The sequence below is a fragment of the Trachypithecus francoisi genome, unplaced genomic scaffold, assembly GCF_009764315.1.
Source record: "Trachypithecus francoisi isolate TF-2019V2 unplaced genomic scaffold, Tfra_2.0 Lachesis_group0, whole genome shotgun sequence".
Lineage (NCBI taxonomy): Eukaryota > Metazoa > Chordata > Mammalia > Primates > Cercopithecidae > Trachypithecus > Trachypithecus francoisi.
The window spans coordinates 68,871,176-68,885,276 of NW_022681453.1; the positions used below are offsets into that span (position 1 = coordinate 68,871,176).

Consider the following 14,101-nt stretch of genomic DNA (forward strand, 5'->3'; position numbering starts at 1 on the left):
CCTCAAGTCCTCATTTTAGATTGAAATATACATTTTTTCCCCTATAAAATTTCCTCTTGGCCAGATTTTTAAAAATAGCATCAGCTGAAAATATTTGAAGGCAGCAACAGTAAAGCTGCTAATTATATCCTTAAGGAAGACTATTTCTATACCTATTACATACAAGAGAATAGCCATGTTTCCAAATTGTATAACCTAAACATTTGTTATTTATTTTCCAGCTGGTATAACGATGAGTAGGGACCGGAAGTATATAAGAGGTAGGCACGATTTAAAGTTTTGCCTCACAGCATTTTAGGGAACAGCGGCAAAGGTCTTTCATAATAAACAGCATGGAGAGGCACCACAGATGACAAGGTTGCCGAATTGAATTTGCTTTTAACATTCTTTACCCTCACCCATGGCATCCAGTGACCTTATGCTCTTTTCATTGCAAAGAACAAGAACCTCTACCGCTCTTACGCTGTAAAACCTATTCTCAGGTTTGTGATTACAAACTGCCTGTTGGCCTCATCGGCCAAGCGATGTTTTAGGTTGGTCTGCAGGGTTTGAAATATTGGTTATCAACATTTAAAAATACAGAGATTTCACACAAAAATCCAATTTTGGGGTTTCTTCTGGGAGGAAAAAAAATTGAACATCTGAGAACAGTGGACCCACATTCCTGAGGGCAACAATCTGCTAGAGCTGAGCAGCTGTTCCTTTTAGTTATGGCATGGATATTCCAATTTGCCATTTTCCCCATCATTCCCCATCGTCTTACACAAGGGCAGTCTCATTTGCTTTACTTGTCTGGCCTCTGTAGCCATCTGAATCTGCAAAAACTATCTGGACATTTCCTGTCTTCCATCAAAGCTTACTTTGCTCTGTCCCAAGTCCTTCATCAGTGTTTCAAAGCAAGAGCAAGGTAATCTGATCAAATATAGGTCCTTTTACTTGTGCTTTCTGGAGACAGCATCTTAACTGAAAGAGATGACTGCAGGTAGAAATTACAGGAACCACTGGATTATAATCAGGATGGCAACTGTCTGTTCTACTTTCTCTATCTTGACGTAGCCAAACCTCACTGTTCTAAAGCAGACCAAAGGAACTGGTTCTATCGTAGAACAATGGACGCTGGTCTTACATATGAAATCTACTCAAGCTGCACTTTTATAGATCACCCTAGTTCCAAAAGATCCAAAGCTACCACGGGCTCCTCTAACCCCCCATTTCCTCGGAGGCTTCAGGATATCCGGCCTGACGGCATTTCCCCTCACCTGCTTTCGGGCCCGTTTTGCGCTGGGCAGTTGCGCCCAAGGAGCGCGCGCGTCCAGCATGAGCTCATTTCTCATGGGCGTTTCCAGAGGCCCGGCCGGGCCGCGCACACCAAGCGCAGCGGGCCTCTCTATCAATGGCCCCCGAGGCTGGGCGGGGCGCGGCCGCCCAAAGAAGCTTTGTTCCCATTTTAGCGTCTGAGAGCTTGCTGCCGGCTGGGAAGGCCCCCTTTGTCCGTCAGACCCTTTCGGGGAAGAGGCCGACACCCGGCACACGCGATCCAGGTCAGAGGGGAGCCTTGGGCGCGCAGAATTGGCTGCGCCCCGCCGAGAGCCTCCTGTGGATGGGGAGGACCCCTCTGCTCGCTTGAGCGCTTAGAGCCCAGCGCCGCCGACCGCAGCACTTTCCGATTTGCTGCGCCTAGGGCAGGCGGTCCCTATGTGCGGTTTCCACCGTAGCTGGAGGCGGCCACAGGCGAGCCGTCGGGTCGTCAGCCACGACCCTAGTGGAGCACCTCCCAGCTCCTGGGACGGAGGCCGAAGGCCAATCACACTGCAGCTAGGTCTTGCGATTGGACGGCAGTGAGAGCCGATTGGCCACCACCGCGAGTTTCGGGCTCCACCCTCTCCCTTTTGCCCCAACTCCAGCGCCTAAGCTTCCGGCCAATGAGACGGCGCTTTATAGACGCCCTCCCTTCGCTTTCTTCTCCCCACCTTGGAGAGGGAGGGGAAATCCTGACTGGCCAAACTGTCCTCGGAAGCCCCCTTCCCTTCACCAATCACCGAGGGAGGTACGCTCCCAGCGGAGTTTTCCAGCCAATTACAAAGCGGCGGCGGCGCCCAGCCGTGCAGTTTCACCAGCGTCTTTGGGTTTCACCGTCTTCAACTCTTCAAGCTTTTTCGTGAGGGCCGGCGACTCTGATTGGCCACTGTTGCCATTGTCGAATGTCTCCTCCAGCCAGCCACCGAACGAGGCGAATTCACCCTTTCCGTTCGGCTACCTTCGGCATTTTCCGCTCCTTGGGCGTGGCTTCCCAGCGTCACTTTCTAATTGGTTTCTCAGGCCGATCGGCTTTTTCCGGGAGGAGCCGCAAACAAACGACGTCCGTGATTGGCTCCGTTCGGGCTTCGGCTACCAGCCGAAGCGGGCGAGCGTGGGGCTCGGGCGGCGATTCGCAGACGCCTATTACGCGGTCGGCGGGGCGCTGGGCGGTGTAAGGCTGGGTGGGGGAGGAAGGAGGTGGAGGAAGAGTAGGAAGGGGGAGGGCGAGTGGGGAAGTGCAAGGCGGCTGCGCAGACAGCGCTCCTCACACAGAGCAGCCCCTGACCCGGGCGAATGCGGGCTTGTGCCGTCGCTGCCGCCGCCGCCCGGGCCGAGTGACAAAGGAAGGAAGGAAGGAAGGAAGCGAGGAGGAGCCGGCTCCGCAGCCGCTGACAGGGTTCTGGGCTGGGGGCAAAGCGCGGACACTTCCTGAGCGGGCACCGAACATAGGCGAGGGGCGGGAGGGTGGCCGAGCTGTTGCCGCGGACGGGGGAGGGGGCCCCGAGGGACGGAAGCGGTTGCCGGGTTCCCATGTCCCTGGCATATGGGGAGCAGTCGAGGAGCCGCTGCCTGGGGTCTGAAGGGAGCTGCCTCCGCCACCGCCGCCGCCATGGCCGCTGGATCCAGCCGCCGCCTGCAGCTGCTCCTGGCGCAATGAGGAGAGGAGCCGCCGCCACCGCCCGCCTCTGACTGACCCGCGACTCCGCCGCCCTCCAGTTCGCCGGGCCCCCGCCGTCAGCCCGCCGGATCCCACGGCTGCCGGAGCTGCAGCGTTTCCCGTCGCATCCCCGAGCCACCCCCTCCCTCCCTCTCCCTCCTACCCATCCCCCTTTCTCTTCAAGCGTGAGACTCGTGATCCTTCCGCCGCTTCCCTTCTTCATTGACTCGGAAAAAAAATCCCCGAGGAAAATATAATATTCGAAGTACTCATTTTCAATCAAGTATTTGCCCCCGTTTCACGTGATACATATTTTTTTAGGATTTGCCCCCTCTTTTCTCTCCTCCCAGGAAAGGGAGGGGAAGGAATTGTATTTTTTCCCCAGCCCTAAATCATCTATATGTTAAATATCCGTGCCGATCTGTCTTGAAGGAGAAATACATCGCTTGTTTTGTTTTTTATAGTATACAAAAGGAGTGAAAAGCCAAGAGGACGAAGTCTTTTTCTTTTTCTTCTGTGGGAGAACTTAATGCTGCATTTATCATTAACCTAACACCCCAACATAAAGACAAAAGGAAGAAAAGGAGGAAGGAAGGAAAAGGTGATTCGCGAAGAGAGTGATCATGTCAGGGCGGCCCAGAACCACCTCCTTTGCGGAGAGCTGCAAGCCGGTGCAGCAGCCTTCAGCTTTTGGCAGCATGAAAGTTAGCAGTGAGTATTGATTTTATTTTACGCCCCTTTTCCACCTCGCCCTTAAGAAATCTCGGAATTCCAGAATCTGAAAATATTAGACCTCCTAATATAACAAACAGGCAATGGAAAAGGGCAAAACCTGTCTTCAGTCAAGGATGAAGCAGCTCCCTCTTTACTCCTCCCATACCCCCTCCCCCGGTCTCATTAACCTTGAATTGAGATAATATGATTTTTATTTGGATGATTCGATTTGAAACTGCTTTCTTACACTTTTCTTGCTGTTGGTAGTCAGTTTCATCAAGTGCTTGAGTGTTTCCACGTTAGTGATGACCGTGTTTACTTGCCCATCCTTTAGAATAAAGAGAAGGACAAGATTTGATTAATAAACCATTGTGCACATTTGCAGAATGTATGTTGTTTGGAATGAGAGGGTATTTTAGGTCTCAGCGTTTATCATAGTTTGGTATACTTAATAGAGACATTAAATGTCCCACCCTCCCAACATTTTTTTCTTGTCTGTATGACTACACATAGTATTTGTTCTTAATCTGTGGATGAACTTGCTCAGTAACCATTCACATTTGGAGGCTGCCATTGATTTCTCTCTTTAGAAGGGACTAGTGGGAGCCAATAAATAGCCAGCAGCAGTAGAATCTCTGTATGCATTTGTGTTCAATTGGATTAGTGGTTTGATGTGTTCTCTCTTAACCTTCCTGTTTTGACATTACCAACCTGCCACCATATAATTTATATTTAATCAAAAGGTAACATGGAAGTATTAATAGGTCCAGGTTTTGATTGAGATTTGTTTTGTCATAGTGCCAAATACTAAGTTAAATGTTGTCACTGGCTCGTTACATTTAAGTTCAATTTTGAAGTACTGTTGCACTCCTGTTAAATGTTCTGGGGGGGGTTCCTTAAAAAGGACGATTTAAAACACTCTTGCGTTAGTTTCCATCACATTTAGATAACTGTGTATTTAGTTAGAAGAATGTGGATTTAGTCCTTTCCATTTTGGCTTTTGCAGATGGCTGTGGTCCTAGAAATAATAGGGATATTTGGGCTGTGTTCAGGGTTGTGGCTAGACTACTCTTGTCCTGGGTTTGTGCTGAAAAGTATGCTTTTGAAGTGTTTAGTATATACTAAGTATCTAATGTTCCAGTGTATCTCTATTTATGGAGAAGTTCATGTAGTGTTTAATGACAGCTTATGTAAACATACTTTCAGAATTTAACAAAAATATCTATGTTGTTTCCTTATTGTGGCAAAGAGGGTCATCATGAGGGCAAAGAAATTATTGTGTTGCCTAGAAGAACTGAGAGAACTAAAGAACTGAGATTTTAAGAACCGACACACACAAAAAACATGTATGTTATGTGAAATTGATTATATTCTTAGGCAACATAAAATGATCACTTTTAGTTGAACTCAAGATTTCAGTTCGTGTTGGCCTTGGGAACTAGCCTGAAACAGGGTAGTCTAGGTAATAGCTGAATGGGAGATTATTTTTCAAAGTTAATGTTTTTTTTCCCGGTGGTTTGCAAGTAGAGAATGCCGGGGTAGGAAAAGAGGACAGCTGATTATGCATCTTTCAGGGAAGGGTCGTGCTTTCTAAGCGCTTCATGGAGTCATTTGAAAAATATTTTAAAATTCCGGGGTAATTTTCAGCTATGATGATACAAATCTTATAATAACTACTTAAGAGCCTCTTGTGGTACTGGAGTGTTTGTATGTTTTACATCTTGGTAATATAGTTTGAAAACCAGTCAATCAGTTTCAGCTAATTGATTTATTAGCTTTATTTCAGAGATCTATAATGCTAGATTATAATGCTACATTTTGGGACTTTTCATTTTCTTTCCAGGATTTTCTTTGAAAATGACTTTTGAATTCTTGATAATGCAGATACTAACTAAGGATGGAGTAACTCTTTTAAAATATATAGATGAAAATGTTTATTTTCCCATTACCGTATAGGTCAATTTAGAATTTAAAAAGTTGGAGTTTAGTGTTAATTATGTGTTTTTGACAGCTTTGACTTTAAAAACATTTAAAAGAAAGGGGAGTCTTTAAGCATTTGTTAGGATGCTAGCATTCTAAGGAACCCCTGTTGAAAACAGAGACATAAGAAATTGTAGTCCTTGCTCTCAAAAGCTTATTTAGTTGTAGAGGGAGGCTATGGGAAAAAAAATTAAAACAATAGCATGATGACTGCAAGATTGTAAAATACAAATTGAATCATTTGTTCAGAGGGGCAAAGAGTAAAAGGGTGAGACTGATGTGTGGGAGAGGAAAGACTTCCTGCGGATAAGGTGTATTAAGACTGATATTAAAGGAGGTCGTAACTTGAACTGGTAGAAAAGCATGAAAGGTCTAGGTGGAAGGAGTGTACCAAGGCACAAAGATTATGAGTTTTACATAAGAGGCAATAATCAAGTTGGCAAATCTGAGTTAAAGGGGCCTACGTAAGAACACGAGAACAAATGGAATTTGAGAAATAAGAGAGTTAGCTGATGGAGGGCAGAGGGGTTCTGTAAAAGTTTGATTGAGATTCAAAAGAGATCTGGATTTACTGTTGGCTGCTGAACAAGATGTAAGATGATTTTTGCAGTTGAATTAATATAGTAGAGAGATGCTAGAGACTTTTTAGGGAGCTAGTAGGGTATGTTGTGAATCATGAGGGACTAAAGTAAAATGTGAAAATGGGGTGAAAGGAACAGGTTTGAGAGACAGTGTGAATGAAGAACTGGCAGAACTTCATACTGGACTGAAGTGGAATATTTGTGAAGGAGTCAAGAGTTAAAAATAAATTCTGATGTTACTGGCCTGGAAGACTTCACTGCTGAGTTATATTGTTAATTGTAATGGGAAAATTGAGAATGTGCTGAGGTGAGAGGGTAGGTGAGTTCACTTTCTTAAAATTTATTATACAATAAGTTCCCTTGAAATTCAGACAGCAGTTAGTTACTGGCAATGATATTTGACTTCCTAGTCTATTAATTGCACAGTTTCTGATTTTTCTACACCTAAAAATGTTGAATTTATATTTGGGAGCAGTAAACTAAGGGCTTTTATTTAAATGCTTTTCATCAAATTCCTATTTTTTTTTTTTTTTTAAATACAGCTTCAAAAGCCTCACACTTGAAACCTAGTTATAATAGTTCCATGATAGTTTATTTCAAAACAATGAAAACACTTTGTGGACTAAACTGTGACAGAAACATTTTAGATATTTTATGTAGCCATTAATCTTTGATATATGCTTAAAACTTGTTTTTTATAAATAATGATTATTATTTTAAATGCAAGATTTATTTAGGAATAAAGTATTGAGAAGCCTTCACTTTGTGAAGACTCCAGAATAAATTAAAAGTTGATTTTATAACAAGTATTTTTTGCCCTTTTTGTTGAGTTTACGCATTAACCCCAAATTTAAATCAGTATATTTGAAATACTACTTTTTACTTGATATAGTGAAACCAATGTTTCATTTTTGTTCACTTCCAAGTTTACATGTAATTAAATAAATGTTTATAAAATTTTCCTTTAGAATCACATGATATTTTACTCAATAGGGAAAGTAAGTGACTGTGGCACTTTTGGTTAAAATATTAGTAATAAATCTTTTTGGTATACAGTTGGAGAAAATTTAGCTATTTGTTTAGGTTTAATGCTTAAACATAAGATTTTGAAAGATGAAAATAAGTCTGTATCACTTAAGTTGTTTCTTCATATAAAACTTTTTTAAATCAAAATTTCTATTAGCAAAGAGAGATTAATAGTAGCTGCATATTATTCTGCAGTATTAGGTCATATGGTGATTAAAGCCAAATAATAGGTAGCAACTTAGAGTTTCGGTATTCCCCTGGGAAGTTTAATCTCTTTATGACATCTAAAAATTAGGTGGTTAGAGTTTAGCCCATTTCTTGATAATCCTGTGTTAATGTGGAAAAGAGTTCATGTGTGAGACTGAAAACCAGAACCTTATTTTCAGTCGTTTCCCAACCTGACTTCCCCAGAGTTGTTAAAACATTTAAGATATTTAAGAATTATATGCTTTCTTGTTGCATGCACCTGTAGAATGCTAATTGTGAAGTGACAATAAGTCACAGGCAAAAGGAAAAACTTCAAGGGATCCCAGAGATTCACAAATCACCTTATGGCTTTATCGGGAACTGCATTTAGAAAATGAGGTGACATCTTCTCATTTCACTGGCAAAGTTCAGCTGAAAATCAGTACTTGCACCCTTTACTGTCTATCCCTTATATTAGAATTGAGTTGCAGATGTGAGATAATACTTTGGAGAAACAGCAAGGCTGGGAAAGTCAGAGATTTTGTTCCAGCAGGAGAGTCTAAAGAGTGGGAGAGCCCTGTTTGTGTGTGCACTTTATGCATAGAGAAGGCTGTGAAACGTGCGTATATTGACCCTATTGTCACAGTTCCGTACTTTTAAATAAGACCGATGAGGTTGAGACAGGGATGGAGAGGATGTGAGATTGTGGTGCCTCTTGTGTTGCTCCACCCTATAATGGAGAATGGAGGGGCAGAATGCTTGCGTGGGTGAGACAGGAGTGTGTGTTGGTACTAACAGGACCAACCGGGTTCCCCAGATATTGTTCTACTAAGAACGTAATCACCATGATAAGTAAATTAATTTGTTGGAATGTTTATCATTTTCTAGCTGGTTTTTTTTGGGGGGGTGGTGGTGGAAGGGGAGTTTTGCCCGATTTTAAGAATAAAAGCATTTTCATTGTTCAGAAGAAGAGCATTTTCATTAAAGCGGAGGTTGCACTCTTGGCTTTTTATCTTAAGTTATACAAATCATCCTTGGTTATACAAATCAAATTGCTTTTGAAATTTGTTGAGTGTAATGTATAAATGCATATTTATATAAAAACCTGTGTGAATAGAACAGCAAGGAAAAACTGAGGGTAGAGTTAAATAACAGTTTGTTTTCCCTGAAGTTTTCTACCTTTAAATTTACATAAAAAAGGAATATTTATTCCATTTTGCATTATTGAGTTTTCTAGTTTTTTAATTCTAATATACTTGTGACTGTAATGCGTTTGATGTGGTATAAGATTTAGAAACACAATTTAGTTCGGCTGGGCATGGTGGCTTATGCCTATAATCCTAGCACTTTGGGAGGCCGAGGCGGGTGGATCACGAGGTCAGGAGATCGAGACCATCCTGGCCAACATGGTGAAACCCTATCTCTACTACAAATACAAAAATTAGGCGGGGGGGCATGGTGACGTGTGCCTGTAGTCCTAGCTACTCAGGAGGCTGAGGCAGGAGAATCGCTTGAACCCATGAGGTGGAGGTTGCAGTGAACCGAGATCGTGCCACTGCACTCCAGCCTGGGCCACAGAGCGAGATTCCGTCTCAAAAAAATACAAAAAAACACAGTTTAGTCGATTTGGGTTCTTAGTTTATAATCCCCCTTCCCTTTTTTGCTTATATTTTGGGAAGACAGGTCGACTTCCAAACAATGTGCAGGTTCCAATTTTGTACGTGATTAAATCTTACATTTTTTGTATTGAATAGTTTTCCTAGCATTTTTGGTTTGATCACTTGAAGTAATGATGTATTTGTCTTGAAACTAGTTTTGTCAAACCAACTTTTTATTTTCAGAGTACCGTGGTTAGTTAACAGCACAAAGCCAAGTCCTTAACGTGTTCCCTTAATAACGTGATCTGAGGTTAATTTCTTGATTCTTATTTCATATCAATTTAGTAATAAAAAGTTCACGTTTCTTGTTTTTTTTTTTTTTTTTTTTGAGATGGAGTCTCACACTGTTGCCCGGGCTGGAGTGCCATGGTACCATCTGGGCTCACTGCAACCTCTGCCTCCCAGGTTCAAGCAGTTTTCCTGCCTCAGCCTCCTAAGTAGTTGGGATTACAGGTGCCTGTCACCACACCTGGCTAATTTTTTGTATTTTTAGTAGAGACGGGTTTCACTATGTTGGCCAGGCTGGTCTCAAACTCCTGACCTTGTGATCTTCCCACCTTGGCCTCCCAAAGTACCAGCATTACAGGCGTGAACCACCACATGTGGCTGAACTAAATTGTGTTTCTAATTTAGTTTCCCCAAAGAATAACAGCTATGCATCAATGTGGAATTGGGTTATTTGGAATCTCACCTTATTGGAATTGGCTGGTAGTTGACAGTAAACCAGGAGCTCTCCTGAGCAGCTAATATCTGCAGGCAAATGGAGTATAAACTTTGCTCATAGGTTAGTCTTCAGGCTTTTATTAATGGTTCTTTGTTATTATTTAACACATAGTTGTAATTCATTGAGTCGTCTGGTTTTTTTGAAATCACAAATCAGAGGGGAATGGATAGATACTGATTAAGCATTATGCTACTGAAAAGAATGGATGATTCCGGGAAACAAGCATATTGGGATTACTTAGTGTATGTAGCATATGTAAGTTCATACAGATCCAGGGTAAATCACTCTGATAATTGTTCAAAACGTTCACCCAGAGAAATTTTTTTTTTTTTTGGAGACAAGGTCTCGCTGTGTTGCCTATGCCTAGCCTGGAGTGCAGTGGTGCAGGCTTGGCTCACTGCAGCCTCTGCCTCCTGGGCTTGGTGATCTTTTAACCTCAATCTCTGGCGTAGCTGGGACTATAGGCACGCGCCAATATGCCTGGCTAATTTTTGTAGTTTTTGTAGACGGGGGGTTTTGCCATCTTGCCCAGGCTCGTCTTGAACTCCTGGAATCAAGCAGTTCTGCTTCAGCCTCCCAAAATGCTGGGATTACAGTCATGAGCCACTGCACCCATCCGAGAATATTAATTGTTTTAAAGAGGCAGGAGGTAGAAAAATCTCTTCTGGAGACCTGGGCTTCTGCATAAGCTACATAAAACATCTGTAATTTGTTGATCACTGAAGTGATGAAGAGAACTGGGTTATCTCTGTCTAATTCACCATCTTCTAGCTGAATTTCAGCAATATGAATAAAGGTACTAAAGTCTTTAGTGTGCTAGCCCAAGGTATTGTTTCCAACTCTTTCTTCCATTGTCCATCTACATTTATTAACTCAGCAGCAGAGTTTTATCTGATTTAAGATTTGTTGTCTTACTGTTTCTGTTTTTTTTTCCCCCCTCCTTGGTATATATGGAATTGCGACTTGGATTTTGGCTGGCTTGTACCTTTTGTTTGTGGACTGCTTAGAAGGCACTGCATGGAGTCATTTAAGCTTTCTTATGAATTATGAATAGCTATTTAGAGAGGAACTTTACTAGATACATTTATGGCCTATGAGAATTGAAAAGCTGGGTATCTTAATTCTTGGGCCGAAGAAAAAGGGTGATAGTGGCAAAGTAGTTTTTCTTTTGGAGGTCTGAGAAATTCTTAGGGGCTTAATTGGCTAATATAACTAGAAAGGTTGGGTGTTTTAGATTTTTTTCGAAGGAAAGGTATCTTCTTTAAGTGCAATGCTATCTACTTCTTGTTACTTTATAAAATTAACCAATTTTACTTTTTTTAAACTTTATTTTATTTTATTTTTTGAAATGGAATATCACTCTGTTGCCTAGGCTGGAGTGCAGTGGCACAATCTTGGCTCATTGCAACCTCCACCTCCCTGGTTCAAGCAATTCCCCTGCCTCAGCTTCCGGATTAACTGGGATTATAGGCATATGCCACCATGGCCCGCTAATTTTTTTAGTATTTGTAATAGAGACGGGGTTTCACCATGTTGGCCAGACTAGTCCCAAACTCCTGACCTCAGGCAATCTGCCGACCTCGGCCTCGCAAAGTGTAGCAAAATCAGTTAATACTTTTAAATTGATTAACACTTTCTTCATGACTTGTGTTGAAGTTGTTGAGTTGAGTCAAGTAAATTTCTGATGCTAGATTTTGAGTATGTGGTGTGAGCACCTGAAGAGTTAGAGGTACTGGTATTATGTCTGACATCAGACTGATAGTATTTGCAGGGACATTTGCCCCAGTGGAATTGCAGGGTTTTCATATTCTACACATTACTTAAATTATGAAAGAAAGGGGGAAGCTTTGAGTTGGTAGAGTTTTAATAATAAGATATAATTACATGTATATGGAAGAGCAATGTACTGCATATCGTATTTTCATAATATATGGCAATAATGGCAGTAATTATTGAGTGCAGTGTGCTGGATAATTGCATGTTTTATTTACCTATTTTGCTTTAAATTTTAAAAAATGTAATTTACTCACATGGTTCAAAATTTTAAAGATACTCAGTGAAGTCTTCCTTCTCTCTTACTCTGCAACAACCGGTTCTCTTTCCCGGAGACCACTGGCATTACAATTTCTTATGTGTCCTTTCATAGGTATTCTGAATCTTTACAGATTACTGATTTCTATAGTAGACTTGCATTTTGTGTATACATACATAAATTAACAATAGCTTTAGCAGAAGTGTTAGAATTAAAACAAATTTAAATCACTAACTAGAAAATTGCTATTTTTCAACCTATTAAGTTAGTAAATATTTATGTCTCTGAATGTAAGTTAGTTGGAGAATAAGTGCAACAATGACAGAGCTCCTCTCGTGGCAATTAGAGGTAAAATGTTAATAGTCCTAACCAATGAACAATTAATAGCACATTTAAAATAGATGTTTATTTCATGGTAAAGAAAAAGACAAAGGATGATTTTTTAACTTTCTATTTTTCTAACATCTCAGATGAGAAAACCTGTTCTCTTGAGAGATCAGAGGCGCAGAGTGCGTCAATGTCAATGAAGCCTGTGCCTTTTACCTCTTTAAGAGCGTATGGTTTCATTCTGCTCCTAAATCAAGCACCCCTTAGTTGTTGAATAAAAATTACTTTTATAAAAGAATATATTTATGATTTAAAGAAATCAAATAGTACAGAAGGGCTTATGATGGAAAGTAATCTGTCTTCCAGTCCTACTTCTTAGAAGCAACATTGGCTATGACAGCTGTTTCCTCTTGTAGTTTTTATCATATTTCTAATTATATACTTTTTATCTGTTTCTTAAAATTAATTTTATATTTTCTTGTCTTATAGTGGTAGACATCATTTATTGTCATGCCCATCTCCCTTTTGCTTTCATACTGATACAATTATACCACTATTTAAAAACTATTATTTATTTAAATTATTATGCAAATTCTCAGTATGTAGACATGGAACAGTATTCTGTGTAGAAACAAGTAGTACACAGTGATCATGTTTCCTTATGAGAATAGTTTTATTGAGATATAATTCACATACCGTAACATTCATTTTTTCGGTTCACAGGTGTTCACAGACTTGTGTAACCATCCCAACCATCTAATTTTGGAGCACTTTTATCATTTCAGAAATAAAGCTTATACCCATTAGCAGTCATTCCCTATGTTCCCCTTCCCCACAGCTCTAGGCAACCACTAGTCCACTCTCTGTCTTTATAGATTTGCCTGTTCTGGACATTTCATATAAATAGATTTATGTAATATGTGGCCATTTATGACTGTTTTGCTTAGCATAATGTCTTCAGGGTTCTCCCATGTTATAGCATGTATTAGTACTTCATTCCTTTTTATTGCTGAATAGCATTTCATTGTATGGAAATCCCATGATTTGTTTATTAGTTGATGGACATTTGGGTTGTTTTTGCTTTTTGACTAGTATGAATGTGCTGCTGTGAACATTTGTGTGCAAGTTTTTGTGTGGACATAACGTATGTACCTAAGTAGTGGAATGGCTGGGTGATAATGGTAACTCTCTGTTTAACGTGTTAAGGAGCTATTAAGCAGTTTCAAAGTGGCAGTCACATTTTTTCCTTTGCTTTTAATCTTTTTAGACTTCATTGTTGCCATTTTCTTTCTTTTTCTTTGTACTGATTGTAATAAATATAATCTCAATTCTTCCCCCCAAATGTACCCATTTATCAGACATTCTCTGAATTTCTACCTGCCTCCTGCCCCCTTTCTTTTCCTGGAGCCCTCGTCGAACTGCTGGGATCTGACCTGGTTGTTCTCCAGGCCCCGTTGTACAGCTGTCATCCTCTGACTTCTTTCATTCCTCTTCAGGGTTGGCTCTCCAGTTTCCTGGATCCCATGTCTTTGTATCATTGAATAGTTCTCATCCGATAACTGTTTGATAAATATACCTGGAAAAGTTGTTCATTGTTTTTTTCCATATTTGTTTCAAAAGGTCAGTTAAGAAGCTATACACCTTTTGGGCAGATATCCTCACCCTTGCAGTATCTAGATACTGAGAAATAGATGCTCGAAGTTTACTTTGTATCATTTTATCAAGTGATTACCATGCCAATATGAGGCAAGTACAAAAATCTGAAAAATATTAATATTAAGTAATTGTTTAGACTAGAGCTTTTCAGAAGAAATACAAGCCAAAAATGTGAATTATATATATAATTTTAAATTTTCTATGAATCACTTTGAAAAATAGACACAAGTGAAATTAATTTTAGTAATATATTTTATTTAA

The 14,101-nt window shown here is 40.7% G+C and overlaps 1 protein-coding gene across 4 annotated transcripts in view; it reads left to right on the plus strand.

The window, feature by feature from the left end:
- Positions 1 to 2,565: 2,565 nt before the first annotated feature.
- The window catches only part of GSK3B (glycogen synthase kinase 3 beta), a 279,756-nt gene continuing 268,220 nt past the window's right edge, over positions 2,566 to 14,101 (plus strand). For 3 of the 4 annotated variants that reach the window (XM_033211108.1, XM_033211110.1, XM_033211112.1), the window contains exon 1: positions 2,566 to 3,667. In XM_033211108.1, the coding sequence (XP_033066999.1) occupies positions 3,580 to 3,667 (88 nt within the window). In that variant the 5' untranslated portion in view covers positions 2,566 to 3,579. The remainder of the gene's footprint in view (positions 3,668 to 14,101) is intronic. The other variant, XM_033211111.1, reaches the window with a different exon arrangement.